The 20,826-nt window shown below is 41.4% G+C and overlaps 1 protein-coding gene across 1 annotated transcript in view; it reads left to right on the top strand.

Annotated features, from left to right (window-relative positions):
- C9 (complement C9) overlaps positions 1 to 18,999 on the top strand; it is a 30,410-nt gene extending 11,411 nt beyond the window's left edge. The window contains exons 5-12 of the mRNA XM_081940091.1: positions 1,072 to 1,210; positions 3,174 to 3,380; positions 4,222 to 4,462; positions 8,217 to 8,342; positions 11,542 to 11,723; positions 15,029 to 15,257; positions 16,100 to 16,274; positions 17,462 to 18,999. Of these exons, the coding sequence (XP_081796217.1) occupies positions 1,072 to 1,210; positions 3,174 to 3,380; positions 4,222 to 4,462; positions 8,217 to 8,342; positions 11,542 to 11,723; positions 15,029 to 15,257; positions 16,100 to 16,254 (1,279 nt within the window). The 3' untranslated portion in view covers positions 16,255 to 16,274; positions 17,462 to 18,999. The remainder of the gene's footprint in view (positions 1 to 1,071; positions 1,211 to 3,173; positions 3,381 to 4,221; positions 4,463 to 8,216; positions 8,343 to 11,541; positions 11,724 to 15,028; positions 15,258 to 16,099; positions 16,275 to 17,461) is intronic.
- The last annotated feature ends 1,827 nt before the right edge of the window (positions 19,000 to 20,826 follow it).

Genomic DNA, 20,826 nt, shown 5'->3' with positions numbered 1-20,826 from the left:
ACAATCAGCTGTTCTGCGCAATTTACATTCGCTACAAAGCAGGAAATCCTGCTTTCATAGCAAATGTAAATCTCGCAGCACAGCTGCTCCCCCTTCCTTGCTGTTCTACCTACCTTTGCAGACTCAGAGAAGGCTTCTTAATCCAGTGCGCATGCACGCAAAGCGTGCGTTTGGTGCACCTGTGTGCGCAAAGCGAACCAGTAGCGAAGCGAACTGGTAGCGGACTTCAGAGCATTTCACCTCTGCATTGAAGAGTCTGATATTCAGATAGCCAAGTTAAATAATTTGTAAATAAAATCTTCCAGACAGTAAGCATTTAATATTTAAGGTGCAAAAAAACCCCACCCCTTTTTGTTTGGGTGAGAGCCAATCTGGTCTCTGGTTAGCCAAGAGACTCACTTCTAATCCCACCGTAGGCTGAGTAACTTTGGGCTGATGCCCACAATGACAAGCTGGTCTATCAGTTCCTGGTGTAACCAATGGAACATTGTTTTGTTTGTGAAAAAGGCAGACCATGCCCTTGGAAGAAAATTCTAGGAAGAAAAAATTTTTTTTTGTATATTATGGAGTTGCATTTGCTGTTCCTGCTTGTTATTTCTGATGATATATGACAGTGTACAACCCCCCCCCCCATACTCCCCTCACGCGCACCGCACGGCTTGCCTCCACGCTAAGCTTGGTATTTCCTCATGGGGGGGGGCAGGGGAGGAAAGCCGACGAAGCCTGGGGGGGAGAAAATGGCCTCTCCCTCTGGAAGCGGAAACGGATCATTTCCTAACTTCTGGTTGGCCCATTGAGCCTGTTTTTTGCCCTCCACAGGCTCTGTAGGCTTTCCTGAAGTCCAGGGAGGATGTAAACAGCCTCCCCCAGCCCTCTGGAAGGCCAAATGCCAACTGGCCAGCACACGCATGCGTGCTGCAGCTGACGGCTTGCGCGCTGGCAGATATGGCTCCACTTGCCACCTGTGGCATGCATGCCATAGGTTCGCCATCATGGATATATGACATTTAATAGTACCACGAAATGGTTGTGTATTAATAACATAACTTTTCTTCCTTCCTTTTCTTGAAGTGTGAATGTGCTGGGAATGAAACCGTCTCAAAAACCATTTTACAATGAGTTCTACAATGGCCTCTGTGACAGAGTCCGTGATGGGAACACGGGCACTTATTACCGCAAGCCATGGAATGTGGCTGTCCTCAGTTATGAAGTAAGCTTCTTTGTGTAAAGCAGAGTTTTGTTTTGAATCAAAAGGTAAAATCCACTTTGCCTCAACCTCAACTTTTAAAATGTCAAGGGTGTGTCCATATACTTTTTTTCTTGGCAACTTTACCTAAATGTTTTGCCATTGCCTTTAGAATTTTCTTTAAAATTGCCGTGTCTAGGTTACATCCCTAGAATCCATTCAGGTAGTCTGTAGTTCTGGTCCCGCTTTGCTTTTTGAGATTAGCCAAGATCAAGGAGGTGCTTTTGTTGCAAAAAAGGAAACAAGCAAAAACAAAATGCAGCATTGTCTAGGGTTTGTTTGGTTTTTTTTTGGCTGGGGGAGAACTAGATCTATAGCAAGGTCCCCCTATGCATATTTGATAATTCAGACTTCCCATCACAGCATTGACCATATGCATTGGGGTTGACACACCCAGAAATTCCCATCAGCTGTAACCCTTAAATGGCTGAAGGGCATGAATTATAAATATTTTGTTAGATACTCTTAACACCACAGAGATTTTAAAAAAAAACATTTCCTGGAACAATACAATTGGTGTTCTGTGTATAGGTGTTTTAATTTATTTGTAATAAAAGCAAGCAGTTTAGTTCTTTATCACAAATGTGGAACTTTAGACATGCAGACATTTACCTGAAGACTTTAGGGATCACCACACTGCCAAATTATATTTGTTATTGTTCAGTCAGAAGTCTGAAGAAAAAATAGCTTCATATTGGAGTTAGCACCACTTTGTGAGTCTGTTTAGTATAGGCATAGGGAGACGGTGGCTCAGTGGATAAGATGCTGAGCTTGTTGATCAGAAAGGCCAGCAGTTCAGCAGTTCGAATCCCTAGCACCACGTAAAGGAGTGAGCTCCCTTTACTTGTCCCAGTTTCTGCCAACCTAGCAGTTCGAAAGCATATAAAAATGCAAGTAGAAAAATAGGAACCATCTTTGGTGGTAAGATAACAGCGTTCCATGCACCTTTGGCGTTTAGTCATGCCGGCCACATGACCACGGAGACGTCTTTGGACAGACCTCTTCGGCTTTGAAATGGAGATGACCACCGCCCCCTAGAGTCAGGAATGACTAGCACTTAAGTGCGAGGGGAACTTTTACCTTTACCTTTACCTTAGTATAGGAGAGACCAATTCATGTACTTTTCCCCCCTCACAGGTTTTGATGATTTTTATGGCCCCAGATGTACAGTTCAGGCCAGGGACGTGCGGTCAGGGGAGGCAGGGGAGGCAGAGCCTCACCGCTCTCATCATGAAAAGAAAAAAAAGAGAAAAGGCACACGTGGTCCGATTCCCTGCCTTCCTGAAAGGGACCGCGGCTTGTGCTCCACTGGCTTGCGCTCCGCGGTCCCCTTCATGTTGACTCAGGAAGGGGGGAATGGGACCACGTGTGCAGGAGGCTGAGGCTGCCTCAGCCTCCTGCACACGTGGCCCCATTCCCCGCCTTCCTGATGATGTCACCAGCCTCACCAGCCATAAACCTCACCGCACATCACTGGTTCAGGCTATGCAGAGCAATTTGAAGGTCTCCTAATTTTGGAATTGTGATGGCAGCATAGGATGATCTTTAAGTGATCATTCAAAATATATTCCAGGGATGTGGACAGAGATGTGTCCATTCCAATAGCTCCTGGCATCTCTGCTGAAAGTTCATTGGCTATTGATCCACCACTAGACATAGCTTTCTTCCCTCCCCATGGTCTGTTGTAGAAGAACCCCTCATTTTCCCAGAAATTGGGATTGATCATTTACATTAAGGAAACTAACAGGAATGGTTTTTAAAAATTGTAAGCATCCCATACCATTCACCAGTGGTGCTAAGGCACAATCTGATTTGCTAACATCTTGTCTGAACTGAACCCATCATGAGTTACCACAGGGTGTCATCATTGTCTAAGTGTTGTCCACTGTTACTCAGCCATTTAACTCTATATTTTCTGCCTTTCAAGACAAGAGGAGACAAAAAAATGACAAGTGAATCGTACAGCAGCCAAGCATCAACAGTGCAAGAAATAGTCAAAACACAATCACACACTCTAGATGCCGGCTTCTCTCTTAAACTGAAATCAGCTTTGTTCCCAGCTGTTTTGAAGACAGGCATCCATTTTTCCAAATCATCCAACCTGAGTGACTTCTTAGAGAAAACCAAAGGAAAGGTAAGCTGTTAAAACAAAGGTAAATGTGAATTATTCTAGGGGAAACAAAAATGCAAATGTCCAAAGGAGCACTGAACCAGTGTTGGTTGCGTTCATATTAAATTGGGTTATTGAAATACCAAATGTCTACATTTGCATAAGCTAAGCTTGCTTAATGTTGACCTTGCTTAGAGTGATGCTAAGTACAAATCATCCCCTTTTCTTGGATCTGCTTAGTACAACCTTTTTTGGCTCGCGTGCCACAAGTGGGGGGAGCGCAGGGGGGTCATGTGTGGGCGTGCCGCACCCATAATGCAATGCGCGACACCCCCCCCCAATGCGCATGCACGCACAACACGCCCCCTCCCCATTTTTACATGCTTTTTTCGCCCTCCCCAGGGTACAGAGGCTTTATAGGAGCCTGGGGAGGGCGAAAAGAGCCTTCCCCCCCCCTGGAGGCCCTCCGGAGGCTTCAGGGACCATCTGGAGGCTTCCCTGAAGCCTTCAGAATGCTTAAAGCAACCCTCCGAACAACCCGTAAGTCACGCGTGCCCTGACAAATGACTCTGCGTGCCACTTGTGGCACGCGTGCCATAGGTTCGTCATCACAGGCTTAGTACATACTCACCTGCATCTCTTCTTCCCCAGAGACTTTGGCTTTACCAAAGTTTCTGACTCTCTGTCTGTAACCAGCTGTGTCCTTCCTGACCTGGGTCTTCAGTGTACTGTAGATACCATCTCTTAGGGAAGTGTGAAAGAATATCATAATCTCTCTCTCTCTTTCTCTTTCTCTCTCTCTCTCTCTCTCTCTCTCTCTACTTAGATACAATAACTTATATATATTACTATTTTCTCATTATAGAATTATGAATATTTACGTGTCAAATCTAGTATACAACTGGGAACTTTCCAAATGCGAAAACGCAATGTGCGTTTGAGTGAGGCATTCCTGGAAGATCTAAAGATGTTGCCCAATTCCTACGAGAAGGGAGAGTATTTTACATTTCTGGAAACATATGGAACTCATTATTCACAGAGAGGAACCATTGGAGGAAAATATGAGCTAATATACGTGTTGGATAACCAAACTATGACATCAAAACGTAAGGACATAATGAAAGTAATCTCTTATAACCAAGAGTAAATAATGGGGAAACTCAATCAGGGCATCTGATTTCTGACCATCAACATGTTTTCTTTCAAATTGAGTTCTTCAAAAATCTTAATTTGGATCAGTTCAGGATACCAGTTGTAACTAATGCTTATTCACCCATTAGGATGCTACGCACCATATGATGTTTATATTGAGCTGCCCTTAGTTTTGTTGTTGATTTCTTGACTTCAGAGACAAGTAATGGAGTCCCTGTACAAGTAGTCCTCAACTTACAACCAGCTGCTTAGTGACCATGCAAAGTTACAACAGACCTCTGAAAAGCTATGTACAAACCTAGTTTTGAAATTATGGCTGCTGTAGCGCCCCCACAGTTTTGAGGGGGGGAGAGTAGATCTGCCCTTACAACCCATAGCAGGGACACTGCAACATCTATTCCTCCAGAAGCCTGTTGAAAAAGGAGAGCAGTCCACTCTGCTCCACCTGTTACTCTTGGCTCCCATCCTGAAAGGGGATGCCATTTTCAGAATGGCTCCAATGAATTGAGGCAGCTCCTAAAATGGCGCCTGCTTCCATGTGGCCTGCAAGGTTGCAAGGGATCAAACAGCCTACTTTCCTTCCCCACTGCAAGTTCCAAAGCTCTGGATATCTATAGCAGATGAGTGATTGGTGAGAGGGTGTGGGGAGGAGGATGTAGGACCTAGTGGGGTGGGAAATTGGAGGGTGGGGACCCTGAGGGGGGGAATTGGACTGCAAGGTTCCTCAGACTGGGGGAGACTTTGGGAGGTCTGGGGTAGGGAGAAGTTAGAAAGAGTGCCAGGCAGTGGTGGATTTCCAATTTTTTTTACTACCAGTTTGCTCAGGATGTGTGTGTGCTCATGCGCAATGCTTCTGCACATACGCGGAAGCATCCGGGTAGGTGGGTGGGCAGAGCTTCCCACCACTACTACTACCAGTTTGCCCGATCCAGGCCAAACCGGGAGTAACCCACCTCCGGTGCCAGGAAGCCTTGTTATAACTCCTCATGCAAACCGTTTTGTGAAGTTATGGTTTTAACCACCACCTACCTTTTACAATTGCCTTTGCCTCAGAGGACTTATTAACCCATTGTGATACTAAGCTTGAAAGGAATTTTATTTGCATTCAATAAATTCTTGACATTTTCTGAGCTAAGGCCTCACCAGCCTTTCAATGGAAAGGCTGGTGAGGCCTTAGCTTCTCTGGAAAGAGTGCAGAGAAGAGCAACAATGATGATTTGGGGAATGGAGGCTAAAACATATGAAGAACGGTTGTAGGAAATGGGTATGTCTAGTTTAATGAAAAGAAGGACTAGGGGAGACATGATAGCAGTGTTCCAATATCTCAGGGGTTGCCACAAAGAAGAGGGAGTCAAACTATTCTCCAAGGCACCTGAGGGTAGAACAACAACTTAGAACTAAGGAGAAATTTCCTGACAGTTAGAACAATTAATCAGTGGAACAACTTGCCTCCAGAAGTTGTAAATGCTCCAACACTTTAAGTCTTTAAGAAGATGTTGGATAAACATTTGTCTAAAATGGTATAGGGTTTCCTGCCTAGGCAGGGGGTTGGACTAGAAGACCTCTAAGGTCCCTTCCAACTCTGCTGTTCTATTCTATTCTAATAACTCTATAAGATCATGAGGAATGGTTCACTGCTTTTCAGGGGGAAATTCCTTTACAGAAATTCACATCTGCCCAATTCCATGGATGAGCCAGCTTTAAGCTGACGCATGGCTTCTTAAGCACCTTTTCCTCCATGCATTTTTTTGAAGGGAAAAAAATTGAATGCCCTGATCTGTGCCACATCGAGGCATACATATATATCAGCCTTTCCCCAAAATGGTGCCTTAGAAATGTGATGGTTATAACTCTTAATATGATATGATGGCTCAGTTGTTAAAGTTGCTGAGCTTGTCAGCTGGAAAGCTGTCAGATGGGTTCAAGACCTGAGTAGCACATGTCAGGGCGAGCTCCTGTTACTTGCCCCAGCTCCTGCCAACTTGGCAGTTCAAAAGCATGCAAATGTGAGTAGATAAATAGGTACAACTTCAATGGGAAGGTAACAGCGTTCTGTGCATCTCAAAATATAGTCATGTTAGCCATATGACCATGGAAATATCTTTGGGTGATACTCAACTAAGAAACAGAGATCATCACTGCCCCCTAGAGTAAGATTTTATAATTTCAGAGTTTATAATGCTCAGAATTCTTATCCTGTATGGAAATTGTATTCTGACATATCTGGATAACATCAGATAAGGGGAAAAGATGGGGCAATTTACAGAGGTGGTTAATCTGCACTTCTGATTTGAGAACCCTTATATTTGAAGTTGATGTTTGGTTTTGAAGAGGCAAATTAAAAAATGTTTTTGCACTCTGCCGACCTCCCAAAAATGGCCAGTTTTTCGTTAAAACGGGCCTGGTGTTTGTTTGTTTTTTAAAGGGCATGAATAGCCTTTAGGAGGCTTGTAGGGTGCTCCTGGGGGGAGGCAAAAAACGAACCGAAAACGGCCCTTTCTTTGCAAAAATGGGCCCATTTTTGTCAAAAAAAAAGAGGGCATGGATAGCCTTTAGCAGGCTTATAGAGTGCTCCTGGGGGCTGTGGGGGGCAAAACACAGTCCATTTTTCACTCAGTTCTGTCCTCCCCAACCCCCAGAAGCACTCTACAAAGCTCCTACAGGGTCTGCATGGCCATTTTGGTGAAGGGGGTGGGGTTTCGGGAAACAAAAAATTCTGTATTCTGTGTATAAGATGCACCCAGATTTTCAGCCTCTTTTTTGAGGGGAAAAAGGTGTGTCTTATACTCTGAAAAATACGGTTATTATTATCATTACTACTACTACTACTACTACTACTTCTATTATTATTATTATTATTATTATTATTATTATTATTATTATTATTATTATTATTATTATTATTATTATTATTATTATATGATTGTATCACAGTGGCCAGTTGTTTTGCCAGATTTGGCATTGATTACTAGTCAGGCCCCACCCAGGGGCCTAGGACGTCATAAGATATTTTCGTAATATACATGCAGATCCAAGCAGTGCAGCTTTTTGCATTTGACTGATGGTGATTTTGTCAAGTTTTAACTGTTTTAAATGTAATTCCAGTGCTTTTGGAATAGCACCCAGTGTGCCGATTACCACTGGAATTACCACTGCTGGTTTGTGCCATAATCGTTGAATTTCAATTTTTAAGTCGTGGTATTTCGCGACTTTTTCATGTTCCTTCTCCTCGACCCTGCTATCACCTGGTATTGCGATGTCTATGATTGTAACCTTATTTTTCTCAACCAGTGTGATGTCTGGTGTGTTATGCGCTAGTATTTTGTCTGTTTGTATGCAAAAATCCCACAAGATCTTGACCATCTGATTTTCGGTGACTTTTTCAGGCTTATGTTCCCACCAGTTTGTTCTTGTTTTAATGTTATAATTTTTGCACAAATTCCAGTGGATCATTTGTGCCACTAAATTGTGCCGCATTTTATAGTCAGTCTGCGCGATTTTTTTACAGCAGCTGAGTATGTGGTCAACAGTTTCATCAGCTTCTTTGCAAAGTCTACATTTGGCATTATTATTATTATTATTATTATTATTATTATTATTATTATTATTATTATTATTATTATTAAACATAAAACACTGCAAAGCATTGGACATATGTCATTTACCGTACTTCCCACCTTTAATCATTTTTACTGACTGTATTTTCAGGGATCACTACGAAGGATGTAAACGAATGCCTAGGCTTTAATTTAGATTTTGGACTCGATATACCTTCAACAGACCTCAAATTGAACGTTAACAGTAAAAAATGTAAAGGCGAAAAGTCGGAAAAGAGTAAGTACCTCAGCTCCTGCCTTTTTCTGACATTTTGATCCCTAAGTTTGCATTTTAATTGGTACATTGTATCCCTCATACTGGAACTAAATTGTATTGCTGGAATAGGTCGATCTGTACTCTATAATCACATACGGCAATGAACAATGCTAATAAATATATCAATGCCAGTATATTTCACTAGCATACCAATCAGGGGTGAAATACTACCGGTTCAGACCGGTTCACCCGAATCGGTAGTAAAAAAAGGGGGGGGGTTTCTGACAATTAGCTGTGACGTGTGATTAGCTTTCTAGCTAATCTAAATCGCGTGGCACAGTGGATTCCCCCTCCCCCCCTTTGCTGTTCGCTTACCTTTGTAGGCGCTCAGTACAGTTACCGTCCACCCGCCCAGATGTCATCACGGCTGTTTTTGACACTCTGAGCATACGCAGGAAGTCCTGCACATGCGCGAATGCATGGGCACGCTCTCACATTGCTACCAAACCAGTAGCAAAGGTAAAGGGATTTCACCTCTGTTGGCAATCACTATATAATGCTATGATATAGTAGTAATGTTTATGTCATATATTTGTGTGAATGGACTTTCATGAATGTTCAAGTATATTAGGCTTGCAAAAAGCAAGCAAAGAAGGCAGACATTTTTGCTCAGGAAGGTTTCAACAAATGCAGTGTATGGAAGACGAAGAATGGAGACTGGAGAATGCGTTAAAGGGACAATAAGTTATATTTCTCTTGAAGTAATGAGGCAACCTCCCTGACGTGTGGAAAGTGCTGAGGTGGGACTGGCCACATCACAGCAGATAAGTCAAGTCTCTTTGGTGGTATAATCACAGAAAAGTGCAGTTTGTGAAACCCCTCATGTAGAACAACCTTCTTCTTCTTTTTGTATTTTTGTTTTAATTTTCAATTTTAAAATACATACATTCCATCTTTCCTTAAGCAGTGTGTTGTCTGGACACCAATATCTGTGCAACATTCTTCCATAAATTATATTACAGTATACAATGAAACCTTGTAAATCTGTTCATTTCCTTCTTAACGTATCTTCTAGTACAGTGGTTCTCAACCTTCCTAATGCCACGACCCTTTAGTACATTTCCTCATGTTGTGGTGACACCCAACCATATAATTGTTTTATGTTTTATGTATTTTTTCAAAAATATGTGTTTTCCTATGGTCTTAGGCGACCCCTGTGAAAGGGTCGTTCTACCCCCCCAAAGGGGTCCCGACCCACAGGTTGAGAACCACTGTTCTAGTATATCTTCTGACATATATATACAATAATAACATTGGTTATACTTATTTCTATCATATTCATGCTAACAATTATCGTTTTATTCTTATCTCTATCTTAATACGTTTTCTATTCTTCTTTTTATCTTCTTCTATTTCCAATTTCCTTTTTTATTCTCTAACCATTGATAAAACACCTCCCATAGCATATAATAATCAGACTGTTCTTTCTCCTTAACTGCCAATGTTAGTCTATTCATTTCTGCACATTCTAATATTTTCCTAATCACTTTCTCTTCCATAAGAATGTCTTCGCATTTCCAGTACTGTGCAAATACAATTCTAGCTGCAGTTAATATATGAATAATTAAATGTGTATTCTCTTTATTATAAGTTTCAGGTAATATGCCCAGCAAAAATATTTCTGTAGAACAACCGGCTATATGGGTGTCCTACCTAGAGAATTATGGTATAAATTAGCCTAGCCCAACTAGATTTTGAATTGGGTAGGTGCTATTGGGCAAGAGAAGTTCTCAGCTCAAAATGTAAACAAGAATGGCAAATGTGCATTTGTTTTTAGGTGTCTGAGTAACTGAAATAGAACAGTATTTGGAGATACATTCCGATATCTGCCATTTACATAAACAGAGTAAGGCTCCAGTCACACAATTGAAGGTGCCATCTTGAATTTTCTCACACACACACAAACATACCATACCTACTGGTTCAGATGAGTAGGTAATAAATCGGCCTGCCACGCCCAAGAACCAGTTCTACCATCAGCGGCACCATCTTGATTTTCAGTTCTGCGCATGCACAGAACCACCTTGCGTGCAAAAATTTAATTTTTCCCCCTTTTCTAACAGTGTGCTCATGCACACAGACCTTTTTAGGTGCAAATGTGCACGACCACCCCTGAAACATACCCTCTTTTTGTAGGCGCGTGTTATTCAACAAAGGCAAATGTATATCTGTGTATCTCTAGGTCATTGATGGCAAACCTTTTAGACATCAAGTGCCCAAACTGCACACGCGTGCATGTCCATACTGAAAGGTGCAAACATGTGCACAAATGCATGCATTCACAGATGTGTGAACATGGAGTTTGAGCACTCACTGCCTAAAAGGTTCACCAACACTGATATAGTGTATGCAAATAGACTATATTTGCATCAGAGGGTGGGTTCCAAATCCCGGGGCTACTGGTTTGCTGGCGCTCACGTGCAGTGATTTTGTGCATGCGCAGAAGCTTCTGCACATACACAGAAGCATCCAGGCAGGTGGATGGAGTCTCCCACCGCCACCACTATCAGTTCACCCGAACTGGGCTGAACCGGGAGCAACCCACCTCTGATTTGCATGCACTGTATGCAAGAGGTAAGATATTTTTCTTTTGTGAGCTTCTGTTTCGTTGTTTGCATTGTTGTTCACCATCATGGCTCTAGGTCATGAAATAATTGAAGAGTGATTGAAGTAAGATGCCTATTCTAATGAATTGACTGGTCATTCAGGCACCATGGGATTCAAGCAGGAATCCCGGAATTATTCACTGAGTGATTAGTGTATAAGTTGGAATAGGGAATACCAAACTACCTGAAAGATAACCCCAGCAAATCATTTGCGACCAATGAATGAATGAATGAATGAATGAAATGAAATGAAATGGAATTTCCTTCATGAAATGAAATGGAAATGAAATGGAATTTCATTTCAATGAAATGGAATTTCCATGAATGAAATGGAATTTCCTCTATCTGGCCAAATATAGTTGGTAGAAACTCACAGTTACTCCATTTTTAACCCCAGTAAACCTCATCATTTTCCTTTCTTTGAAATTATAGTGAAATAATAATGATTTTCACTTAGATCACCTTCATTATGACCATCTTCTCCGTTACCCATGGAAGTTGTTCTGGTAAGCCACTCTTCCTCTTTTTTCACCTCCTATTCTTTTCTCTTCCAGAGTCTGAGACTAACGAAGACGAGATTATCCAAGAGGTAGTCTTGCTGATTCAAGGTGGGACAGTAGCTACTTTAACAAATTTGAATGAATTGCTTTCTTCAAATCCCAAATCAGTCGGTGTCGAACATTACGTTAAATGGGCTACTACACTACTTCAAGCTCCGGCAGTGATCAAACAAGAGGTGAGAGGATTTTTTTTTTCTATCAATAAGTTGGAGGGTTTTTTAAAATAAATATGAACCTACAAATGAACATGTTTCTTCTTTCTTGAAGAAATATTTATGTTCTGACTTAGCCTTAGCAGAAACAGACTCCTTGTCCTGAAAAACCCATCTTTATTTAGCTACTGTGAATTCATGGCATTCACACACAGAAAAAATCCAGGCAATAAAGGTTAACTGAAGTACAGACTTTATCAGTTCCTTGGATAATTGCTAGGCCGGGAGCTTCCAGCCACAAAGCTGTAAATTAAACTCTTTCAAGCAGTCTCTGAGTCACGAACCATGATGAGCAGATCTTCCGAAAGAAATCCAAACGGTTGTCTCTTAGGACACCACTCCCCTTTTGCTTCTATTTATTCCCCAACCAAGGAGGGGCCACTCAGCATCCCCATGTGCCTTTCTTCCTGAGTCGACCCTTGGGCCTCAATTGTTTTCCTCTCCTGACAACTCTGCACATAGGTGCATCTGGAACAGGCCCCAGCTGTTCTTCTTCCCCACTTATCTCTGACTCCAAAGGCAGCTGGGAAATGTCAGACAGCCCCGGCTCTATCTCTGCTTCTGATGCAGAGCATCCATCAGAGCCTTCCCCAGACTCCAGGACTGGCCCAAGTTCCTCCCCAACCTCCTCATCATCCAAGTTTGCTACCAGGCCACAACAATTTAAAAGTTAAAAGCTAGAAGTGTTGCGGCGAGAACGGCTGGGGAAATAGCGAGCTCTGTGGAGCTACTCGAATACCCAGCCAGAAAACCACCATCAAGAGGTCCCTTGTGGATCAAAAATGTCCTGAAGGGACGGGGAACAAGGAGAGGCGTTTCGGGTGACTGCGGAGAGCGAGGCAGGGTCTCCTGCAGGTTGGAAATTACGGTCTCCAAAGATTGACGGCAGGGGTGGCGGCTGGCTTCAAAAGACCGCTCTGGAGCCAGGAGGACCAGATAAGACTGGTGCAGGAGCGGAGTAATGAATGGAGTGTTGGGACTGGAGGAAGACTGGCCGATGTAAGAACAAAAGATCTTAATTTTGGTGCTTGAAAATTTTTCCAGATCTAAACTAGCGGCTAAAAGGCACTGGGAACAAGGAAGGGGGAAAGAAAGGAGGGGGAAATGGTGTGCAAATACCAAGCCCAAGGATAATTTGACTAATAAAATTGGATCTGGAGAAATTCAAAACAACAAAAGGAAAAATTTGGACAATTTGTGAATGGATTTTGAGGCTGTGGTTCCATTTTTGGTCATTTCCGACAAATTATTGATTTGATTGCATAGAGGAACAATAAAAGCCACGTACTGGAGAATTTAAAAGTTAAAATCTTTTCAGAATCAAAGATTCTAGTCAAATACAGGTAGTCCTTGAGTTACCACAGTTCGCTTAGTGTCCATTCAACGGCACTGAAAAAAGCGACTGTTATGATTGTTTTTCAAATTTAGGACCATGCCAGGATCCCCATGGCCACATGATCACAATTCGGACATTAGGTATCTGGCACATATTTATAATGGTTGCAGTGTCCCAGGGTTATGTGACTTTCTGAGACCTTCTCACCAACAAAGTCAATGGGGAAGCCAGATACACTTACCAACTATGTTCTAACTAACAACTGCAGTGAATCCACTTAATAACTGGGGAAAGAAAGGCTGTAAAATGGGGCAAAACTCACTGAACAAATGTCTCACTTAGCAATAGAAATATTGGGCTCAATTGTGGTCATAAGTTGAAGACCAGCTGTAAATCTAAAATTTACCCTTCTGATGGTAAAGTGAACGTTTCCATGAGGTTTGGTTTGCTACAGCTTTCTTCCAACACTTTAAATTCTAATCAAAAGGCCTGGAGTTCCTAATGAGCCTTCCTTTGCCTTGTGTTTACTGTCAGCACACCACGGAAAGAAGCAGTATTTAGCTCATTCTTCTTCCATGCTGTTCTTATATTAGCTATTTACCCTTGAAATAAACCTTGAGAGGAAGTTGAGGTTGGCCTCATCCATCAAAGTTTTAGAATGTCAACACTTAACAGCAAAGGCCTACCAAGTATTGAGCATCAGATATCTGTTCCAGTTTGTACATTTGCTAAGTTTAAATTCCTTTCACTCAAGTTAGAGTGATGTAACTTCCTTCCTTCCTTCTGTTGAAAGAAATATCCTTCTGGGTTTGGCTCCAACTGGGGGAAAAGACACTGGAGACATGGAGGCTGCTTGGAAAGATGGTTTATTGGTGGACAGGACCACATGGCTTGAGTCCTGAACAGAAAAGGTGATCATATGCTTGCTTCAATGTTGGGGAGAAGAAGAGAAGAGAGGAAGAGAAGCTGAGTCCCTGGTTTTATGCCCTCTCTGGACTTTGATCTTGAGCTTGTCTTCTAATTGGTTGTCAGACTCCCATGGGGCCATGCAGGGGCAACTCTCTAGGCAGCGTTTAGAATCCAGGTTTGGTTGAGTTCTCAAATGCCATGTGGTGAGTTGGATAAAGGGCCAATATTATCATGCCTTAATCCCATCCCCCTGGAGCTGAAGGGGAGAACTCTTTATTATGTAAAGTGGACTAGCTTGGCCTTCTTAATGACCCATTGACAAAGTGGGTGGAGGCAGGAAGCTACAGGGAGCTATTCTCTCTTTAGACATGTTTCTTCCTTTTCTCATCTATTCTGCCTTTTCAATATTTCCTAGGATATTTCATTTTTCTGGGAGAGGGCTGGGTGATAACTTTCCACACTTCCTTCCTTCCTTCCTCATTTCATTGCTCATGCAAGACTTTTGAAACCTGTGGACCGCTTCTTTAATTTTCCCAGCAACCTTTACATTTATATACAGAGGTGGTATTCTACCGGTTCGGATTGGTTCGCCTGAACCGGTAGCGGAAATCGTGAGTGCCCCCCCCCCTGCCCATCCCAGCTCAATGGCATCCCATTTAGGCCCTTTTTTCACCAAAAGCACATGTGCAGACAGCTGAGCACATGCACGGAGGCAGCAAATGCGAGCCAAGCTAGTGCACACACACACTCACATTTGCACACCGGTAGGGAAGGTAAGTAAATACCACCCCTGTTTATATGCAATAGTAGTAGAAAGAAGTCTGTAATAAACAAATGTTTCAAAGTCGGCATCTTTAAGAATCAGCGTATTTTTTTTAGTAAAGGTGAGTGTAACTCCAGAAGAGCATGCATGTTCTCAGGAGATACTCAGGCTATATTCTGCACAGAGCTGCATAATAATGGTAAGCAAAGGTTTAAACTGAAACAAAAGCACACATACATGTGGTTATATATTTTTGTGCAGATGGCCCCGATTTCAGAACTTATCCCGACGAATATCCCAGACTCCCGAAGTAAGAAAGTAAATCTGGACAGAGCTGTAGAGGATTATGTGGCTGAATACAATGTGTGCAAATGCAAACCTTGTCTACATGGTGGTACGGTGATGCTGATAGATGGAAAGTGTGAATGCGCCTGCACTCCATTTTACAAGGGAAGCGCCTGTGAAACACCCGCTTTGGATACGATACCAGGTTAGAATTCACTCAATGACTTACCATATATTTTAATGGCTCTCTCAGCTCTACTGGGTTATTTAAAAATTTTTTTTTAAAAAAACATAAATTGTAAGCAAATAAAATAATAGAGACTATTTCATTAAATGAAATCCATAACCCAATAAGTGGCAGTCCAATCAAAGCCATCAATGGCAAATCAGAAAATGCTACCACTTATTCTTAATTGGGTAAAATTGCAATGATGAGTACATGTTTATAGAACAGTTCAAATGTTAGAACAAAGCTAATGTCTATGCAAGGGCTCAGTGGCTAAGAGCTCCTATTACTTGTCCCAGATTCTGCCAACCTAGCAGTTTGAAAGCATGTAAAAATGCAAGTAGAAAAATAGGGACCACCTTTGGTGGGAAGGTAACAGCATTCCGTGTGCCTTCGGCGTTTAGTCAGGCTGGCCACATGACCACAGAGATGTCTTCGGACAGCGCTGGCTCTTCGGCTTTGAAATGGAGATGAGCACTGCCCCCTAGAGTCAGGAACAACTAGCACATATGTGCGAGGGGAACCTTTACCTTTATGCTATACAGGATAAATAAGAATTTTCTCCCATAGATTTAGAATGTCCTCTTATTGTTTTGACCATGTCCACATACTTTACTAAAGTATGTATGGTTTAATCTTTGTTTCGTGGGGGTGGGAGAACTACTGGTTGATACAGATTAATGCAATAAATTAGCCCAAACAGCCAATCAATATACAATTAAGGTATACTGTGTGACTGTGAGATTCTGAAGGTAGATAGAGTTGTTTCTGAAGTTCTGAATGTTGTGAAGTTAGACAAATGCTTTCTGATCCTGATGCAGCTGAAACAGCCGTTCATGGAAGCTGGAGCTGCTGGTCTGACTGGTCTGCCTGTCAGCAAGGACGACGCCGGCGAACAAGAAAATGTGATAATCCTGCCCCTGGATCTAGGGGCAGGTCATGTCCTGGAGCAAACGTAGAACCAGGCTATTGTTAATTGCAGAAGGCTACTAACAGGTTTGTTAGCTTCTGGATATGTATAATGAATATGGGATGCTTTGGAGTTAATGCTTCTGGAAATAGCTTATGCACTTCCTATGGAGAAATGAAGAATTTGCTGGTTTAGTCAGAGAGCAGGGAGTGAGGGAAAGAGGAAGGAAGGAAGGAAGGAAGGAAGGAAGGAAGGAAGGAAGGAAGGAAGGAAGGAAGGAAGGAAGGAAGGAAGGAACAACAAGCAATAGCAAGAGGGACGGAAGTTCTAGAGAATCCTCCAATAGCAACCCTGTAAATTAGATTGGGCTGAAAGAGAATGACTATCCCAAAGTCACCCAAAGAACATCTGTAGGTAAAGGTCAACTTGAACTGGACTCTCCTCAATCCTAGTCAGGGGTAGGCTTCAAAAATTTTAGCAAGGGGTTCTCTGCCCGGTTGCTGGGTGACCATGGTTGGCATGGCCTAGTCGGCCTCCTTCACCATGTAAGGGGGGTGTTTTTGCCCTCCCCAGCCTCCCGAGGCTTTCCTCAAGCCTTCGGGAGGGTGAAAACAGCTCCTTCCTGGCCTTCCCGAATTTCTGGTAGGCCCATTTTTTGCCCTCACTGAGCCTCCACACACATTCTGCACTTACCTGCATCCAAAATGGGCCGTGTGGGGACTCCTGGAAAGGGAGGGATGGGCAAGGCCAGCCAGGAGTGGGATTTGGGAGTTCTCCAAACTGCACAGAATCTTAGCTAGAGGTTCTCCCAGATCCCTGCGAACCCCCAGCAGCCCACTCCGGCCTAGTCCAACTCCTAAACTGAATGTTTCTCAACCTTGGGAAATTTAAGGTGAATGGACTTCAACTCAAGAACCCCCCCCCCCTCAAGTGGTATGGGATATATGATGAAAAAGCTAAATGACTTTGGAGCTTTGATGGGTTTCAAAATAAATGAACAGGAAACAAAATTTCTGGTTAAGAATATGAATATTCAGGATTATGAAATCTTGATAAAGAAGTCATGTTTTTAAGGTGGACAAAAAGATCAAATATCTTAAATCGACACTGACAAATGCAAACCCTAAGCTATTTCAAAATAATTTTGTGTCTTTTTGGAATGATATTTTTTAAAAAAATCTACCAAGGTGGGATTAAATGGCAATTATCTTTATTGGGATGAATCTCTGTAATTCAGATGAATGTTTTACCAAATATATTCTTTTTATTGCAGATGTTACCATTATTGATGACTGATGTTCCATTTAAGCAACGGCAAACAGATTTTTCTAAGTTTACATAGCAATGAAAAAAAACCTGAAGAATTAAATACAAATTGTTGCAAGTTGCTAAAAAGAGAAACGATTTGGGTTTACCAGATTTAGAATTGTATTCTGATACTAATTGTTTAGTCTGGCTGAAAGATTGGGTGACCATTAAAAATAAGACGTTAGTAGAATTGGAGAGCATGCCTATTATGGCATGACAAGATTAAAATAAATACTGGTTTTTGGAATCGTTTTTTTTAGGTGTGCCATCCTAAGAATTTAGAATAAATATAAAATCAGGCTTTTTCCTAAGATACCTCTTTGAGTGTCATATCAGGAAGCCTTTTTCAGAAAACAAAATGATGGTGAGACTAAAATGGTGGACGTATGGTGAAATAATACCTTTTACTCAAGGGGAACATAAACTCAAATCAAAAGAAGAATTGAAATCAGGAGGAAATGTTTGCCACTTCTTATTCACTTATTTACAACTTAAAAAAAGATCTAATTTAAACCAGAAGTTATGGGTTTGAATCTGTAAAATTGAAATTTTACTGTGTGCTAATGTTTAACATGTTATTACCAAGGTTTACAAAAAGTTGTTGAAACTGAATCTGGAAAACGAATATGTGAAATATTGTATGAATCAATGGGAGAAAAATTGTGAATATAACATAATCCTCGAGGAATGGGGAAATGTGGATGCTTGGATTGAGATTTACATTGAATTATAATTTGAAATAAAACTTTTATAGAATGATGTATCATTGGTACTTAACACTCGACAAATTGTGTATAAAGGTATCTCACATGTATTTTGGAAATATTGTAAATAAGGAACTTTTTGTAATGTTTGATAGATTTGTGATAAAGCAAAGAAGTAGAGGGGGCAGATTTATGCTCCAATTCAGAAGATTCTTAAAATGAATATAAAATTGAAACTGGATGCTTTCTTTTAGCACTATTGGACAAAGAGCTAAAAAATATGAGATTTTGCCATTATATGTTGTCTGCAGCGAAAATTTTATATGTGTCAGGGCCCAATGTAAAAGATGGCTTCCAGGCCTGACACTAAGATGGAAAGATATGTCAATCCCCACAATGGAAGAATGGATGGAAAAAGTGATGGCATTGCAGAGATGCCAAAATTGACTGCTTTAATCATGGAAAAGAATACATCTAGTTTTGTTTCTCCTTGGAGACCCCTTCTAGACTTTATGTTCAAAATAAGAAAAAAATATAATTTAGATTTAGGGTTTTGTTGATTACATTAGTTTGCTGTCATTAGAAATGGTTAATTTTTACTAAATATGTAAAAGTAAAAAGTTGAGATTGTAATTCTTTTTTGTATTTTACTATGCTGGAAAAAAAAAGTTGGAAGTCATTGCTTTATTTTTTCTCTTTCCCTCTAGTCCCATACTTCTGTTTCTTCATTTCTTCCTTCTCCATTTTCCTACTTTCTTTGCTTTCATTTATTGTATATTTTATATTATGACCCTCTGAATTAAAACAAACTTTTAAAAATTAGAACTTTTGTCCAAACTTTGATCAGTATACAGTTATTACTAGTTCAATCCTATAACTTTTTTTTTTCAATCCAAAAATTGGAGTTGATAATACTAAGATATTTTTTGACTTATGCAAAGTGTTGATAATTATGGGAATTGTAGTGTCAATAGAAGACTCTGTAATATCAATGGGGAAAGGCCATATATATACAAGGCCTGTTTTGATAAATTTGCTCAAAAGTTGGTGATTAACAGTGATATGAATTAGACTGCATTATGTGTTCTTTGCCCATAACAGGAAGAAAGATCCTGCTCCAGAATGACAATTTGGGATTTATATTGACTCTTTATTATGATGAAATTAATATCCCGATGATCAGAAATGGCATGTGCCTTGGTTGTCCCAAAAATGCTTTTTCAGGAGGCAATGGAACTTTCTTGTTTTTTCTCTTGAAGACGTTTCGCTTTCTCATCCAAGAAGCTTCTTCAGCTCTGACTGGATGGTGGGGAATGGAAGGATTTATATTCCTTGCAGAGAGCTGCACATTGGCATCCTTTTAGAGGGTTGTTGAAGTACTTGGAGGTTTATCTGTGTTCTCCGGGTTACCTGAGTGCACAGGAGCCAGGAGCACTTCTCAGGTGACCCTGAGGACACAGATAAACCTCCAAGTGCTTCTAAAAGGATGCAGATGTCATTCCTCACCATCCAATCAGAGCTTAAGAAGCTTCTTGGATGAGAAGCAAAACACCTTCGAAGAAAACAAACAAACAAGGAAGTCCAGTTGCCTCCTGAAAAAGCACCTTTGGGACAACCGTGACCTGGATGACTGAGAATCTCTACAGATCGTGTGCCCTGGTCTGACTATGTGAGATGCTTTGCTTACAATACAATATTCTCCAGCAGAGGTTTTTATCTTGTTTGGAATGAGACTCACCTCTGATCTGGGGAACTTATCAAATTTGCAGATGACACCAAGCTGGCAGGAATAGCCAACACTCCAGAAGATAGGCTAAAGATACAGAAAGATCTTGACAAACTTGAACATTGGGCACTATCTAATAAAATGAAATTCAATGGTGAAAAGAGTACGGTTCTACATTTAGGCAAGAAAAACAAAATGCACAGGTACAGTATATTTGGTACCTTGCTCAATAGTAGTAACTGTGAGAGGGATCTTGGAGTCCTAGTGGACAACCATTTAAATATGAGCCAGCAGTGTGCAGCAGCTGCCAAAAAAAGCCAACACAATTCTAGGCTGCATAAACAGAGGGATAGAATCAAGATCATGTGAAGTGCTAATACCACTTTATAATGCCTTGGTAAGGCCACACTTGGAATACTACATTCAGTTTTGGTCACCACAATGAAGAAAAGATGTGGAGACTCTAGAAAGAGTGCAGAGAAGAGCAACAAAGATGATTAGGGGACTGGAGACTAAAACATATGAAGAACGCTTGCAGGAACTGGGTATGTTTAGCTTAAGAGAAAGAAGGACTAGGGGAGACATGATAGCAGTGTTCCAATATCTCAGGGGTTGCCACAAAGAAGAGGGAGTCAAACTATTTTCCAAGGCACCTGAGTGTAGAACAAGAAGCAATGGGTGGAAACTAATCAAGGAGAGAATCAACTTAGAACTGAGGAGAAATTTCCTGCCAGGAAATAACGCCAGCAGCAACTCACCCCTGCCCAGCGTCATAGTGGAGTAAGCCCTCAGTGTCAGGGCTCCCAAAGAAGCCCTAATTAAATCATGAGCCTCGAGCCAAGGCGTACTGGTGCCAGCTGTTCCACCAGACTTGATATTCTATAACAACTGTCATTCTGA

The sequence above is a fragment of the Natrix helvetica genome, assembly GCF_964273705.1.
Source record: "Natrix helvetica genome assembly, chromosome: 2".
In the NCBI taxonomy this organism is placed as follows: domain Eukaryota; kingdom Metazoa; phylum Chordata; class Lepidosauria; order Squamata; family Natricidae; genus Natrix; species Natrix helvetica.
This window is presented reverse-complemented; position numbering and strand designations above follow the sequence as displayed.